This window comes from Aspergillus heteromorphus, assembly GCF_003184545.1.
Source record: "Aspergillus heteromorphus CBS 117.55 chromosome Unknown BO70scaffold_13, whole genome shotgun sequence".
Classification (NCBI taxonomy): Eukaryota; Fungi; Ascomycota; class Eurotiomycetes; order Eurotiales; family Aspergillaceae; genus Aspergillus; species Aspergillus heteromorphus.
The window spans coordinates 256,908-272,735 of record NW_020290418.1 but is presented as its reverse complement, the minus strand read 5'-3'; the positions used below and the strand labels follow the sequence as shown (position 1 = coordinate 272,735).

Genomic DNA, 15,828 nt, shown 5'->3' with positions numbered 1-15,828 from the left:
GCCCTGTGCCCCCGTGGAAGGAAGGGAACGGGAGTGGAATACGGGTCCCCGTATCGAACCATGTGCACTAGATAATGATATGCCCTATCGCACCCGCGAGAGCTTGATAGCTGATAGTTGATTGATTATATCTAAGCGGGGCTAAACCGCATCCATGATCCATCCCTCGTACCGTGTTTGTTCTCTTGCCCCGGCGTGCTGTCCCGCTCGTCGATCCTATTAGCGTCCAGGGATGCCAGAAACCCATCCATGAAATGGGTCCCCCGCCTGGACAAAGAAAGGTAACTTTGGGTCTTATCGGGGAGAGGGGGGATGGGAAGGAGATCTATTCCTTCATCTATGCTTTCCGCACGGTCAGCCTGGCAGCCCCGATTCATTCTATCATTCTTTTCCCGATCCGGAAGTGCCTAGGCACCTAGGTAAGTAGTTAGTTACCTTGTAGGTACTAGGCAGGTAAGATAACCCGAGTGGGCGCGGTATCCCACCACCTCCACCACTTCCTCCACCATCATCGTCTGCCGTCGACCCGGGAGATTATTTTTATTTCCTTTTGCATGATTATCTGCACCATTTCTGCCTTTCGACCTAGCCGCAGATGATGTCATCGGTCTTGGATCCCTCGAACGCCATGGTTCTCGAAATCGCACGCTCCAAGGTCACCGACTAGTGGGCGCCCAGTAGCGTGAATGATCTTGGTATGCTTGGGGCTTGCCTAGTCTGGCATCTGATACATTCCCCCCTACGACATGGGTTATCGCTGATAGCAGACGGAATCTCCTATCGTAAACGTCGGGTTGTAAGTCCGAGAACGCGAATAACCACTAGCCTTGCTGCCTACCTGCTATCGACTTGCTATATTCCAGCCCTGCTATAGGTAGCGGAGCGTACCGTCGTCGCATGCTGCCGTGGTATACTACTAGTACTAGTAGTATGTAACATCTGATTGATAATGGACTATACCTTCCCTCCCCGACCAGGCCCAGAAGCTGACCCGAGTGAGTCATGAACTGCCCTGGCAGAGAGGGGACAGGTGACAAATATAGTAGTACCTGCCTGCTCATGGGATTGGGATGCTCGTTATCTTCCCTCGTCCATCCGGACGGTGCTACCCTCCTTGATTGAGGGTTTGAGGGCTACTGCCCCCCTCCTCCACCAACCACACGCGCCCCTTCCTGCTTGATTCAGGGCTGGCCGATGACTCGATACATACATCCATACGTCCATACATAGTACTTACATCCCCCCCCCTCCATCTTCATACTGTTACTGTACTAGCCTCGTTCCTCGGACCTGGCTGCATCGCCACTGGCTCTCCTTCTCTCCTCTCCTCTCCCCTCCTTCCCCTCTCCTTCCCCCTCCAGTCCTTTCCCGTAATTACCCATTTATTCTTAATTTCGTGGTATTTATTTTCTTTTTTTTCCAGATTTCTTTTTCTTTTTTTTTATTTTCCTTTTCCCTTTTGTCCTTTGATTTCCACGGCCTCTGTTTTTAATTAATTAATCTAACATTTATAATTTTAGTGGCATTCTAGCAGGCTGAAGAACCGGTTTACGCGCGTAATGCCCGTCGTAGATGGCTTGTTAAGCCTCGTCGATTTGAGGATCGACGCCCTGCATGACCTTGACCGTGATATATCAAATGGGAGGCTGTGAAGAACGCCGCGCGACGTCCTTAAAAGCCTTCCTTTCCCTCGTTACTCCAACCTGGATATGCTTTTTCCTTCGATCTGATTTGGTTTCTGCTCGTCCACCGCACACATACTGTTCCCGGATCCCATCTCATCTCTACTAAGGCACGCATTCGCCCATTGCTATCGCCGCGACACCACACCACACAGCACTCGGCACCGCCGAATTCGAACTCCCCGCGAATCGCCTGTTTACGCCCACTGTCATCCAGGGAGGTCCCTACTAACCCTACCGATATCCCCTCCTGTTCAGCGTCGCTGGCCGAGCACGAACCCCCGCCTCGTTGCCTGTAAGTAATCACAGCTAAATACCTGGCTTTCCTGCGCCCCGAGCGCTGCATGTCTACTTTCCCATATAAGCCCCTCCTGCCTCTGGGTCTGAGACAAGGCTGCTCCTGGGCGCTTCCATTGTTACTCTCCCCAGTTGTTTGCTTTTTCACCTCTGTCTGCCCATTACTGGCCTTGAGCCTCGCCCTTTCTCCCTCTGTCCGTCTCCCTACTGTCTATGGGGTTGGTCTCCTGAGATCTCTGGTGCTGTCATATGTTATCTCTGGACTTGGCGCTCTCGCGGCTCTGAGAACTCTGTCATATCAGCCGGTTATTGGGAGTCGAGCAGTCGCTGACCGTGATTATTGCAGGACACTCGACGAAGTGGATATCACATTTCGACCTGACCTGAACATATCTTTACCTGGTAAGTAAATATCTTTTTTTTTTGCTACGTTGTATCACTGTTCCTTGCGGGCCATTTCCTTCTTTCTTCATTATCAACCCCCATCCCAAGCCCTGTCGCATCGCGACAAAAAGTGCCGTCCCTGTGAGGGCGTGAGCCTGAGGGTCTTGCCCACTGTCGAACAATGGAGAGGCAGAGCGGGCAACGAGCAAAGCGAAAAGAGGGGCTAGTCCTCCCTTTCCCCCATGATGGCATCCCTGGCAGCACGATAGCCGGGTTGGCCTGTCCTCGACGGAGGGGCTGTTTGGGGTAGAACGCCGAACGTCGCAGCGCAGCGCCGTTGGGCTCCGACCCCTGCATGCTGTCTCGGCGGGGGGAGGTGATACCCACCGATCGCGGGGGGTCAGTGGGAGGGGCGCGTATGCGACTCCCCATCCCCCAAGGGGTTGAGTTACCGCGGGGCAACCTCGGAGGGCTCTTCGGAGGGCTCTCCTGGTTTGTCTCACGGACCCCGAGACGAGCGATTTCCGGCTGGAGGGAAGCGGGGGGAGGGGACGTCGGTGAGCAAAGAGGGGAGAGGGGGAGAGGGGTGATGCAGCCTACGACAATCATCATCATCATCATCATCATCATCATTGTTGCTTTTGTCGTCATAATCATCATTGTCGGCATCGGCATCAGCATTGGCATATCTCATCCATCAATGCTCAATGACTGGAACGGGGCGGGTGTCAGATTCCGGGGCAATGAAAGGCTGGCGCAGTCGGGCTCCACCGTGAACTGCCTGCACCGACCGCCTCCCTGAACAGGAAATACAGTGTACCCCCCCCCCCACGGTGCCTGTTTCATCGCCCCTCCACACTGGCTGCTGTCTGTTCTGTCTGTTCTGTCTGTTCTTCTCGCTCTCTCCGTCTGTCGCATACCCCAGACAGTTTCCCACATCCAACAGTTCCCAGTCTCCCCCTCCCACTCTCACATCTACATTATTTGCCTCCCTTGTCTGCCTATTTTCCAGTTGGATCCGGTTCTGTCGCCCACAGACCCGCACTCACTTGCCTGTCTTGCCTTATCGGGCCCTGTCTGCCTGGTTCCCTTCCCTTCCCTTCCCCTTCCCCTTCCCCTTCCCCTCCATTGTTCCAGGCTTCCAGGCTTCCAGCCCGTCGCCTCCGCAGCCCCATCGCCCGTCGCCGCCTTTTCGTTTTTCTCTTTTCCTTTTCTCTCCGCCTCTCTCCCTCCCTCCATCCTTTATTATCCTTTTCTGTCTCGCTTATGGCCACGCAACTCCGCCTTTTCCTTTGACCGGCTTGGCTTCTGTCCTGTCCTGTCTTTTCTTTTCCCGCTGATTTTGACTCTCCCTCCGCGGTCGCTCACAGCCCGACTCCTTAGACAGTCTCATTTGGCTCGGCGCCGCCGATCGACGGGGCAGCCTATTGGATCTCGGACTCCGCCCACGATAGTGGCATTTTCCCGAGTCGTCGTCCGCTTTCGAATCTTACTTTCACCACCTCTTCGCCCACTTCGTCCACCGCGGCCAGTTAACTCCGATCACGAACCCCCTCGCATTCTCTCAGCTCCCTCCCCCAGATCAGAACCAATCGTATCATCAACCCATCCAGGAGGCATCGTCTGCATCACTTCTCGCTGCTTGATTACTTGATAGAGAGAGGTTCTCATTCTTCTGGTGAGTGAACCACCCCAACGCCTTCCCGGATTTGTGGTGGTCTGAGCCACCCCCCCCATGTTTCTCCTTCTTGAGTCACCTCGCCCCCTCCCCCCATGGCTCGTCGCGATTTCTTGCTCTCTCCCTGTTTGATAGATCGCTAACAGACTCTGGCTCGATCTGTCAGATTGCCTCCCCGCCACCCTCGGACTTTGCGTGATCCTCTTTGATGAGTCTGCTTCACCGCTTGTCAGCCTTGGATCAATACCCGAACCCGTTGCCGTGACGCTGAGAGTGCCGCGCTTTATATTAGGAGCCCACCTCGCTCCTCCAACTTGAGTTTGGGGCCCTCCCTGCAGTCACCGACCCCATCTCCCCACAATCTCTCGTGAGTGCCGATCTTGGTTCGTAAGGCTCCCTTGAAGAAGCGGTCGGCTTTCTGCTTGAGAGCTTGCTCGGGATAGCTGCGAGATGGCAGAAACGAGCATTTTCATCAAGAACGAGCCTGACGAACACAGCAGTGATCTGCATCAGTTCATGATGTCGCAATCCGGCTACTCCATGTCGAACCAGTTTGGGAACCCCAATGAAGGGGTGGACCCGTCGGAGCTGAGCATGCCCAACAGCAATGGGTTCATGTCCTACCCCTTCAGCTCGCAGCAGAGCTTCAATTTTGGAAACTCTGGCATTGACACTGACGAGCTGTTGGACTTGGAGATTAACGGCCAGAATGGCCTGCAACAGAACTATATGCAAGACCAGCATTCTGGCGGTATCTCCATGAGTCATCCCGGCCAGATGTCCCAGATGTACTCCAACACACCGGACGGCGCTCCCATGCACAGCCCTTACATGCAGAGCTTCAACAACTATGAGCATTTCCGGAACATGGGCCAGCCAGGACAGCCGGGCTCTCACCTCCAGGGCGGATCTCACTTCGAACAGAGCTACCTCAACGGCAAGAGCCGGCCTAGCCTGCAGGCCGTCGACCGCGCATCGCTCGATGCGCGCAGCCCCATGACCCCCAAAACCCCTGCCCTGGGCGGATTGACCCTTGGAACCCCGGAGTCCGGAAGCTTCCCCAGCCAGCCCATCCGGACCGGCCTTCATCACCGACACCAAAAGACCCTTTCCAACCAGTGGGATGGTACACCGGGCAGTGCGCATTCCTTCGTGGAGTCTCCTATCTCCTCGCCAGGCCACCCGTCCCATCATGCCGGGATCTCAGAAATCCTCAAATCCGGAAAGCATGCTTCCTTGCCGGCCAAGGTTGATCACATGCCGGGCAGTGCCCAGGACCTGGAGTCCCAAGAAGCGAAGCGGCGCCGTCGGAGGGCCTCGCACAACCTGGTTGAGCGCCGGCGACGGGACAACATCAACGAGCGCATCCAGGACCTCTCCCACCTGGTTCCCCAGCATCGGTTGGAGGATGACAAGGTCCGCAAGCAGCTTGTCAACAACACGGCCATGTCTGCCACCGGAGCTACTCCGAACGCCGCGACGTCTCTGCTGGCCGGGGGCAATGGTCGCCGGGCCACCGCCGGGAACATCACCATGGGCCTGCCGATCGAGGAGAAGGAGAAAGGCCCGAACAAGGGCGACATCCTGAACGGAGCCGTAGGCTGGATGCGTGACCTGATGTGGTCTCTGCACGTCAAGCTCCAGCAGGAGTCGGAACTCGCCGAGTTAATCAGCAGCCTGGGAGGCACGTGGCCCTTTGAGCAGACCGAGGAAGAGAAGCGGATGCGGACGGAGATCCTCGACGCGCTGGAGAACAACGACCCTAGTTCTTTTAGCTACAGCCGCGCGCCCGGGAGCGGACTGCGGGTGCCGAAACACACGAACATGGCAGGCGACGCCGTCTCAGGCAACGGAGCGTTGAGCCCGCAGAGCCTGAGCCCGCCGTTCCACGGCGGCAGCAGCAACGGCACCGGGCAGGCTCAGTACTGGAGCAGCTCCGGGCACGCGGGCATGAGTTTCAAGGAGGAGGACGAGTATGCGATGGAGATGAACTAGAGGCATTCCAGCGCTTCCATTTCTTCAACGAATGCATGTCATGACCTGTTGCATACAAAGGCGTCTAACGGACGGGTGGTTGACCGGCGTACGAGGAAGTCTTGGTATATCATCGAGGCTAATTGTCCCGTCGAACTTTTTGCTGTCATGGTTGGGTTTTCTTCTCATGTTTGCGGTTCTTCTCTTTATGACTTTGATTTTCACTTCTGGGCTTGACCGTCTCGGTATTCTTTTTGGTGGTTTTTCGCATCTGTTATTTAGTGCTGCGTTCTGATTGACGAACTGATTCTTTCGGAGTGCATTCCTTTGTTTTCTTTTCTTTTGTTTCTGGCCCTTTGCGCATAATGGTGACCAAGATCGGGCCCACGACATTGCTTGCGTCCTTTTGCCGTTTTTGCTCCCATTATTACTCTTTTTTTTTTTCAGTTTTCATCATCGATACCCTTTTCCCATCATGTCTGATACGCTCATGCTCCTTAATAATGGATGTCGCTTTTTGAACTTGACCCTTGCTTTGACCGTTGAATCTTGACCGTTGAACGCATGTGAATCTTGACCATTGAACGCATTTCGGATGCCAATCAATCAATCAATCAATCAATCTACTGCAAGCTGAGATTTCTCTCCATCTCCAAATATGTTGTTCTATATAGTTTGAGCCCTGATACATTGGTAACGTACACATGCACACATGCGTATGCATGCTTATGCTTATGCTTATGCTTCTGAATGAGATCGATACTCGATCTGGTAGTCTATCCTATAACCCAACCAACCGCTTTCCTTCCTTGCCTGCCTGGCTATCTACCTACCTACCTACCTATCTACCCTCTACATCCAGCGCCATGCCTGGCCATCGGGAGTCTAGAATTGCCAGACATGACAATGATAATGACAAGGGTTAAAGTAAAGTAAGGTAAGCAAGCAAGCACCGGGCGTTCGTCAAGTCAAGCAACTAAGTCAAGTCTCACTCTCGACGCATCGTATCTAGCGCCGCGCCGCGCCATGCACTGCACTCACTGCATGCAGTATCTACCTTACCTTACCTTACCTTACCTTACCTATCTCATAGTAGTTAGACTTGGGCTCCATCCCGGCTACGGCTACGACTAATACTACCTAGTACCTAGTACCTGCAGCCCATCTATAGGACATACTACTACTACTACTACTACTACTACTACTACTACTTATTATTATTATTATTATTAGATTGATCAATCAAGTCGTTCGTCAGCTAATCAGCTAGTAATCAGTAATCCATCATGTATATAAACATCCAACTATGCCTATACATGTATGGGTCATCACCACTACAACTACCACCACGATCACCATTCATGTCAGTCTAGATGTCTATGCTCATTTGCTTGCTTGCTTGCTTGCTTGCTCACAGTGGCTTGTCAAGTCAAGTCAAGTCAAGTCAAGTCAAGTAAACAGAATAGTCTGATCAATCAACCACTCAATCACGTAATAGCCTGACTCATGCATCCATCTACCTACAGTATGTGTGGTTAGTACCACCACTACCACTTATGTGTGTCACAATCTAGATGTCCGTGCTTGCTTATAAAGTAAACGGGAATAATCCAACCAACCAACCAATCAATGAATCATGAATGAACAGTCCAATGAAAAAAAAAGAGAAAAAAAAAAAAGAATCTATTCACCCAGCCCCCAGCCAACTCATCCAATCAACGGAATCCCCTTCTATTCTATTTCTGAGAAAATCAAGTCTACTCGCCGCGCATGTTCCGGAAGAAGTCCATCACACCGGTGAACACGACGAGGAGGATACCACCACCGGGACCGAGACGGAGAACCTTGGGGATGAAGCCCTTGTAGAGGGCGCTGAAGCCCTCCTCCTTCATGACGGTGCCTAGAGCAGGCCAGGCCCAGTTGTACTTGGGCACCTGGCCGGGGACCTTGGTGGTGTTCTGGATGCGCGACTTGACCACGTCCATGGGGGTGTTGAGGATGGTTCCGGCGGTACCTCCGATCGAACCGGCGATCAGGTCGTTGCGGGTCTGCTCGGCCTTGTTTCCGGGGGCGGCCTTGGGGAGCTGCGCGCGCACCTGGAAGATGCAGCCGAAGTAACCGGCGTTCCAGAGGATGTGGCGCCACAGCGTCGACTCCAGACCGTTGTACATGGCCAGCGGGCCCTCCGCGGCGACGATCTTGCGCACCACATCCAGCATGCCGTTGTATTTCGACGCCCGGTCCTGCAGACGGATCTTGACCAGCTCGAAGGGCACAACCACGAATGACTCTGTCGCTCCGGCCGTGGCGCCCGTCAGGATCGCCAGCGATTGTGTCTGTTCGGCTTGGCCGAAGAGGTTGCGGTAGAATGAGCCCCAGCTGTCGTTGGCGGCGAATTTGGTCGCGCGCTTAGGCGCTTCCATCAGGATGGGCGCGGAGATACCGCGGTAGAGACGGGAGAAGCTGAGGGGGGTGGGTTGGGTGGTTAGTGCGGGGAATCTTGCAGTGGGGGTGGGGGAACTCACCCCTCGTTCTTGACGATCTTGCGCATGCAGTCGAACATGCCATTGTAGTAATCCTGACCGGGAACGGGCGCGCCCTGGAGCTGACTGGAGTGGGGGTCAGTGGGCTGTTTGGTGGTCGGGATTGCAATTCCGTGCGAAGGCAGGGAGGGAGGGAGGAAGGAAGGAAGGAAGGAGGGCTTACACTCGTGTCTTGACCACATCCAAGGGGTACCTGTGGGAGAAGGGGGGCGGTTAGTGTTGGAGAGATGGGAGAGCCGTTGGAAGGAATTCAATTGCGCACATAACAAGAATCTACATGGCTCGGTTAGTCGCGTGCTCGCCGGTCAAGGAATCAGACCATACGTACCTCGGACACACCGGCCACGGCACCGGCGATGAACTGGTAGCCGAAGGGCAGGGGCTTCTGCTGGGTGTTGTTCGACATGATTGCGGGGGATGGAGGGCAAATCGATGAGGAGACGAACAGCAATCAATTGGGCGGGGAGGGGAGGAGGAGAGGAGGAGAAGAAAAGAAGAAGATGGAGGGAGGAGGGACTGAGGCCGAGTCGGCGAGGGTCGGGGCTTCACCGGGACCGTTCCTGATCAGGTTTAGCGCTGCCCCACGTGCCGCCCCACGGGGCCCTCGTCTGTCACTTTGCGCTCTCCAGACATTGTACTTTGTATTGGATCATTCATGGTGGCTACGAATTGAATCACCTATGTCCATCGTATGCTTTTCAAATGCTTCGAAATTGGATAGTTACATGTTTCTACCCATGCTGAGGTATAATCTCACTTAGTATATAGAACAGTCAGCCAGTCATTATGCATCATCATCATCATCATCTCATTTTCACATCATCCTATATCGTCTATCATATTCATATCATATCAAATCAAATCATGTCAAATCAAATCATGTCAAATCAAATCATGTCAACGTGATTCATCATATCCAAAAAGCCCCGGCCACAGCCACCCCCACAGTGAGTCCGAGGGTCCACCCCGACCATGCAGGCCGACCACAACCACCCGTCGCCGTCTCCTTGGCCACCGTCTCCGTGGCCGTCGACGTCGACACCGCCGTGCAGCTGGCCCCGCATCTATATCCTGTCGGACAGCAGCCTCCTCCAACGGTTGCGGCGCAGCTGAACCAGCCACTTGCGCATTTCTCCGTCTTGCTGGTTGTCGCTGTCGCTGTCGCTGCCCCCGTTGTCGTTGCCGTGCCCACGGGCTCTACAATCGTCACGCCGTCGCTGGTGAAGGTCGTCGACGCCACCGTCGGACAGGACGTCGTATCGCAGTCGCGGCCTGTCCGACAGCATCCTCCCTGGTAGACAGCCGAGCAGGCGTAGAACCCGGTCGGACAGACCGATGCCGTGTCGGACGTCTTGGTGGTCTGCGAGGTTGTCGCGGTCGAGACGCTCGTAGCTCGAGCCGGAGGGACCAAGTCGCCCGTCGACTGGGTTGAAGTCGCCGTGGTCTTGGCGATCGTGTGCGTGGAGGTCGACAGCATGACGGTCGAGCTGACGGTCACGGTGATGGTGAAGACGCGCATGCCTGGGCAGTTCAGTTAGCCTTAGCCTCAGTCCACAGTCACATACACGATAGATGGTATCCGGGGATTCCGGGATACTTACAGCCTCCACTAACACACGAATAGCCAGGAATACAACACCCCCCGCCCAAAGCCGACGAGCAACTGGTGTATCCATCCTGACACGACCCGATGGTGCCCGAGCACGTCTCCCCACTGGGACAGCAGCCCACATCGCCCGACCCGGTGTCCGTAACCAGGACGCAGGTGTCGCCCGTGCTGCAGCAGCTATCGGGCCGATCAATGGACGTGCACCCGAACGTGCCAGACGGACATTTGAATTCTCGCCGAAGAAGCGGTGAGAAGTGCTCGCTCCACCCGCGTCGCTCGACCTCGAGGTCGTCGCTCGGGAACGACGGTTGGAAGGGGTACGAGCGCGGCTGGAAATCGACTCTCTCGCTGGTTTCGGTTTCCACGCTCGGGGGTTGTGTTTGCGAGGATGACCGGTCGGGAATGTCTGAGGCGTTGCCGCCACTGCTGACTGTGTGGGGGTGGTCTTCGTCGAATTGCCAGTAATCCAGGAAGAACTTCTCGCCTTCGTCGGAGGTCATTTTCCGGACTCCGCGGATGGGCTTCTGTGTCAGGTAGGATTCGATGAGGGCATTGTGTTGGAGGATCTCGTCGTCGTGGGTGATGCTGATGGAGGTGGAGTTTGCGGAGGCCTGTCCGGCGATCGAGGACCCCAGTACACAGGCCAGCAGTGGTACGAGCAGCATTGAAGCGGTTCTGGATCTAAGCCATGGTTAACTTGGGAAGGATACAGAAAAAGAGAGCAACACATACAGGCGGGGAGTTCTCAGCGCAGCCGGGTTTTAGAGTACAGTACAAACAACTGCCTGACGGGTGTGATCGATCGGAATTGCTCCGGGATATCAACCCTCGAGGATGGAAGAAGAGTGACAAGGATCAACTGCAGATCATGTCCGCTATAAATATATGGCGCACTAATTAGCATGGTTACCACAGCAAGGTCTAGCTGGAGCCTGGAATAAATGCGTGGCTGGGAATCACTGCATCCCCCCAACCCCAATCGGGAAACCCGCCCTGGACACCGGCAGTACCTCACCGCCTTTACGTCATTGCAGCGAGTGTCAGTTTCTTGATCATTTTTCCTTCTCGCCAACTACTACCTCCGATTTCGACTCTACGGACAGCTCTTCACTTGCAATGTACCAGTGAATGGCACTCTGCTTGGTGTCTAAAGACCATGCTATTAATAACAACATCTGCCCTACAGATTGAACACCCAACGGAGCACCCTAAAGGACTTTTGGGGATAGTCCATATAAATACATCATGCTTTTCTTTGCACTTTCAACATCAAGGGCTTCATGGATATAGGGTGTCATTTCTTGTTCCCATTGCCACAGATCACAGATATCGGTGACAAGACCTATCAGTACAAGGTCGCGACTGATCATGTCATATTCTCTGTTGATCACCCTACCAAATATAACTCAACCAGACGTCGCAGCAAGTCGAACCTTCATCCTCGTCCCATCCACCGGCTTCGCGGTGACCTTCATAGTCTGGTATCGAAGTCAGCCACAATTTCAGGAGAAGAGGCGCAACACTTACGTTGAACAGCTCTGATTCAACCTCATACTGTCCCCTGGCGTTCAGAATAGGCTCCCCACTCGCATCCCGGGCAAGTGCCCCCTGCCCCATCTTCTCAAAGTCGAACCGTCTCGCCGTGCACGCGAGAATCACCCGAGCCTCGATATTCGCCAGCTCCTGCCCGATGCAATTCCGCGGGCCACGCTCAAACGCCCGCCACGCACTGACAGGGATTTGACCCGTCGCATCCGGCCCGTTGCGCTTTTCATCCATCAGACCCGGACCGGTATCTGTATCCCCCAGCCAACGTTCCGGGACGAACTCATCTTTCGTGGGGCCGTAGACAGCCTCATCTCGGTGAACCAACGTCGCGCAGCTGTATATGATCACCCCATCCAGACAGAGCGGGCTCCCGTCCGGCAACTGCACAGTGAACCCCTTGCCTGGGGGCATATACCTCGCGGTCCCGGAGGGCGGATACAGCCGCAGGATCTCCTTGATCACTGCAGAAGTATACGACATCTGTCGAAGAATATCACCCCCTCCCGGCGCCAGCAGCTTCTCCTGAACGACCGCCGCAGAGGTCCCGGCCCCGAAGATCTCGTCCAGCTCGCGACGAAGCATATCCAGTACACGTGGGGTTCGACTAAGCTCGTAGAATGTCCATTGCAGCACTATACTCGTGGTATCATGGCCAGCGAAAAGGAAGCTTTTGAGCTGATCGCACGTTTCTTGGAGGACCTGCGCATCCAGATGTTCGACATCCTGCAGACTCAGCGAAAGAATGCTCCGGGCTGGTTTATCGTCGGATTGGGCCTTGTACTCCGTGAACTTTGCCTGGATGTGATCGGTAATAAGGGTGTCGATTCGGCGAGCCAGTGCTCGTCGCTCCCGTTTTACGCCGAGGTTTAGGAAGTCCCATCGTATGGAGTTGCCAGCGTCTCTCTGGTAGGTGCTTGTTAGCTGGCGGTAGAGGCAGACGATCTCGCTTTGTTGTTCGGGGCCAAGCTGGGCGCGGAGATCCGTGTCCATCGTTACTGCGCCTGGACGATGTCAGAAAAGCTATAGTAACCCTTTGGCAGCAGTGTAAACCGCACCGATGATATCGAAAGTCAAGCTCACGCATGGCTCATCCAACGCGAACTCCTCGCCGCTGCGAGCGTATCCATCCAGAATCTCAACAAACCGGCCCGCCTTGTCGAGAATACAGGGTAGGAGAGTCATGAGATGATGATGCGCAAAGCCAGAGTTAAACCGCTTGCGAAGCGCCTTCCATTGCTCTCCCTGGAGACAAAAAGCATTTTCGTCAGCGTGTCGTATTCCCCAGTGTACCAAGAAAAAAAAAACCTCCCAAAGATCAACAAAACAAGAAGAATAAAGCATACCTCCGCGGTAAGAATCGAATGCGGGCCCAGTAACGGCGCGAGCTGCCACATCGTGGGGGACTTGGACATGCTGTACGGGAAGGCCTTGGTACTCTTGGAGATCTGCTCCGCGATCTCATGGCTCCCGACCACGCACAGCGGTTGCTGCAAAGGCCGCAGGTCGAAGAACATGAGCGGAGGATTGCCCATGTATTTCCGGATCTCGAGGAATACGATGTCTGGAGTGCGCTTAGTTGGTTGATTATATCGGACGTGTGATGATGCTGTTTAGTGCAAGCAGAACTACGCAGTAGTAAAGAATGTCCAGATAAAATACAGCAGTGGGTAGTACCGACCGATGTGTCGCTTCGCGTCTCCCCGGGAAATAAACTCATGCATCGCTTTCATGTGTCCCCAGACGAGGGACGGCGGGAGTTGGGGCCAGGCGGCATACTGTTGGTAGCGGAAGTGGCGGGATCGGTCGAGGAGGTAGAAGAGGAGGAAGGGGAGGAGCAGGAGGAGGAAGAGGAGGATCAGATGCGTGAACATGGTGGGCTCATAGTTAGAAGAGCGAGGACATTTGATCCAGATAGATATATGCTGAGCTGCTGACAAGCAGCAGCTGCACTTTCGTGCTTCGGCAGGAGCGGAGGGGAGAGACCAGGATGGGAAAGGATGGGGGGATCCTGGTCGGAATCCTGGTCTGGCCCTGCGCCGGAACCGATGGATCACACCTCGTATTACGTGCGCGGAATTAAACTCTGCAGTAGGCAGCTGCCTAATTGTTTACCCTGAGCCGTGCTGCCTTGAGAACTTCTCTTGATATCGGCCAATAATGGAGGTGACCTGGGAATAGCACACGAACTGCACTATTCCTCATTCGGCGGTAAGGCGGGGGGGAGCTACGGAGCAGGCCGGCGAGATCGGCGATGTCGGCGAGGCCCGGGTCCTTAATTAGAGTGTTCTGATTGGTCCATAAAATGGTTGTTTCGAAGGGTGCTTAGCATAGCATACTAAAGGAGTATGCATCTACTCACACAGCTAAGTTACTCTTATTACTACAGGCTGAGGATAGTGATTGGTGTATTTTCTGGACATCTCAACATATACATTTCCAGCTGATAAAGAGCAATGGCAGTCGGAGAATAATTCCGTACTTTATCTAGTAGAATCTCTGATCGGCGCTGTGGCGTTCGCTCTAAGATCGGTATGACGTCATTGGACATGAGCAGTAGATATAGTAGTTAGCATCGATCTATCTTAGTTGTTTGCAGAGATAAACGACAATGTGATTGAGTCTGTCTAGGCTCCCGATCTGGAAACCCCAGATCTCCATCTTAATTACAAATGATAACCCTACACCACCACCACCACCACCACCACCACCACCACCACCACCAACCAACCAACACTCACTTCACCTCCACTTTCCCAAGAGCAGGGAGCCCCTCAAGCGCCCGACAAGCCTCGTTCCACGCCTCATCCTGAATATCAAACACAGTGCGCAAATACGCCCAACTCAACCGCTGCACGACGGCCAACCGCTCCGGACTCTCATCGTCCGCCGCCTCCGCGGTATCATACCCGGAAACCCCACCGAGCCCATGCTTGCCCCCGACCAGAGTAAGCAGCGCCTTGGGCCCCTGACTAGTATAATACCCATCCATATGCCACGCTGCCCCACGAGTCGTCAGATGTCCCGACGCGTCATTATCCCCGACGACCACCAGCGTGGGCGTGGCCATATCCCGTAGACTGTAGTCGGTGAAGAACCCGAACCGTTCGTTCACCATCGGCGTGACGCTTTCGCCCCCGTCTCCGTTCCCTGGCGCGGCGAGCAAGATGCCGGCTTTGATGCGGGAATCGGACATCTCGACGGGGGATTTGTCGATGGGATCGAGCAGTTTCCCGCCGAGGAGCATGCCCGCCGTGTGTCCGCCGAGGGAATGACCCGCTACCGCGATGCGGGTGTGGTCCAGCCGGCCCTGGAGGAGGGCGGGGAACGAGGATTCGATCTCGTCGAGCCGGTCCAGGATCGTTTTCATGTCTTCGATGCGAGAGCGCCAGAAGAGTGGCTCGGAGGTGTTCTTTTCGCTGCCCAGGTTGAGGGTTTTGGAGGACAGGTGCGTGGGCTGGATGACGGCGAAGCCGTGCGCGGCCCAGAAGTTCCCCAGCGGGCCGTAGCCGTTCAGCGAGGAGAGGTTGTTGGATGCGCCGTGCCCGTGCGAGAGGAGGATTATGGGCAGGTTGGGGCCGGTTGCGGGGAGGGTGAGCTTGAGGTGTAGGTCGGTGATGCGGTTGGGGGCCGAGAGGATGATCGGGTTGATGGTGAGAGTGGGGACCGCCGCGTTGATGGGGATGTTTGCGGCGGAGCCGATCAGGGCGTGGTCTTGCAGGTTGGGGATGCGGGTGGGTGGTTCGGTGGGAGTGGTGGTGGTCATGGTGCGAGAAGGTTTTGGAAATGTGAGAGTGAGAGTGAGAGTGAGAGTGAGAGTGTGGTTTGTTGGATATATGGATGTAGGAGAGATTGGGTGTTTTTATAGACGTCAGCTGCCATATGCCGACCAAAACGGACTTATCGCAATTCCAAAAACCGGTAAATCAGAAGTCCGAGCCAGACTTACGATTGGGTCAGGATTGAAGGTCTACAGGCCAATTCGATCCTCGGCTCCCTGTGGAGATAAGCAGGACTCGGGCGGAGTTAGGCTTTTGGAGGTAAACCCTTTTATTCCTAGGCTAACTAACGATCGATGTTGCATGTATAGTACATATTCCAGGTCCGTTTCCATCA

General features: G+C 54.7%; 5 protein-coding genes across 5 annotated transcripts; 1 reads left to right on the top strand and 4 right to left on the bottom strand.

Moving 5' to 3' along the window:
• The first annotated feature begins 4,055 nt into the window (after positions 1 to 4,055).
• Positions 4,056 to 6,048, top strand: BO70DRAFT_41054 (basic helix-loop-helix domain-containing protein). The gene has a single exon (XM_025547254.1). It carries the CDS (start codon positions 4,492 to 4,494, stop codon positions 6,034 to 6,036), a length of 1,545 nt encoding a protein of 514 aa, XP_025399129.1. The 5' UTR covers positions 4,056 to 4,491; the 3' UTR covers positions 6,037 to 6,048.
• A 1,283-nt stretch (positions 6,049 to 7,331) lies between these two features.
• BO70DRAFT_315246 (putative mitochondrial 2-oxodicarboxylate carrier protein) lies at positions 7,332 to 8,964 on the bottom strand (the record flags this gene model as incomplete). The annotated part of the gene is made up of 5 exons (XM_025540299.1): positions 7,332 to 8,478; positions 8,541 to 8,624; positions 8,722 to 8,751; positions 8,821 to 8,831; positions 8,887 to 8,964. The coding sequence occupies 5 exons, from the start codon at positions 8,962 to 8,964 to the stop codon at positions 7,773 to 7,775; spliced, it is 909 nt and encodes a 302-aa protein (XP_025399128.1). The 3' UTR covers positions 7,332 to 7,772.
• A 388-nt stretch (positions 8,965 to 9,352) lies between these two features.
• BO70DRAFT_362299 (putative GPI anchored protein) lies at positions 9,353 to 10,998 on the bottom strand. Its single transcript, XM_025543261.1, has 3 exons — positions 10,900 to 10,998; positions 10,160 to 10,848; positions 9,353 to 10,079 (listed from the first exon to the last, which is right to left on the bottom strand). The coding sequence occupies exons 2-3, from the start codon at positions 10,830 to 10,832 to the stop codon at positions 9,469 to 9,471; spliced, it is 1,284 nt and encodes a 427-aa protein (XP_025399127.1). The 5' UTR covers positions 10,833 to 10,848; positions 10,900 to 10,998; the 3' UTR covers positions 9,353 to 9,468.
• A 310-nt stretch (positions 10,999 to 11,308) lies between these two features.
• BO70DRAFT_362297 (cytochrome P450) lies at positions 11,309 to 13,623 on the bottom strand. The gene is made up of 5 exons (XM_025543260.1): positions 13,394 to 13,623; positions 13,059 to 13,276; positions 12,771 to 12,957; positions 11,695 to 12,716; positions 11,309 to 11,645 (listed from the first exon to the last, which is right to left on the bottom strand). The coding sequence occupies exons 1-5, from the start codon at positions 13,584 to 13,586 to the stop codon at positions 11,574 to 11,576; spliced, it is 1,692 nt and encodes a 563-aa protein (XP_025399126.1). The 5' UTR covers positions 13,587 to 13,623; the 3' UTR covers positions 11,309 to 11,573.
• Positions 13,624 to 14,448: 825 nt separating this feature from the next.
• On the bottom strand, positions 14,449 to 15,531 carry BO70DRAFT_362295 (PAF acetylhydrolase family protein; the record flags this gene model as incomplete). Its single annotated transcript, XM_025543259.1, has 1 exon — positions 14,449 to 15,531. Exon 1 carries the CDS (start codon positions 15,476 to 15,478, stop codon positions 14,450 to 14,452), a length of 1,029 nt encoding a protein of 342 aa, XP_025399125.1. The 5' UTR covers positions 15,479 to 15,531.
• Positions 15,532 to 15,828: the final 297 nt, after the last annotated feature.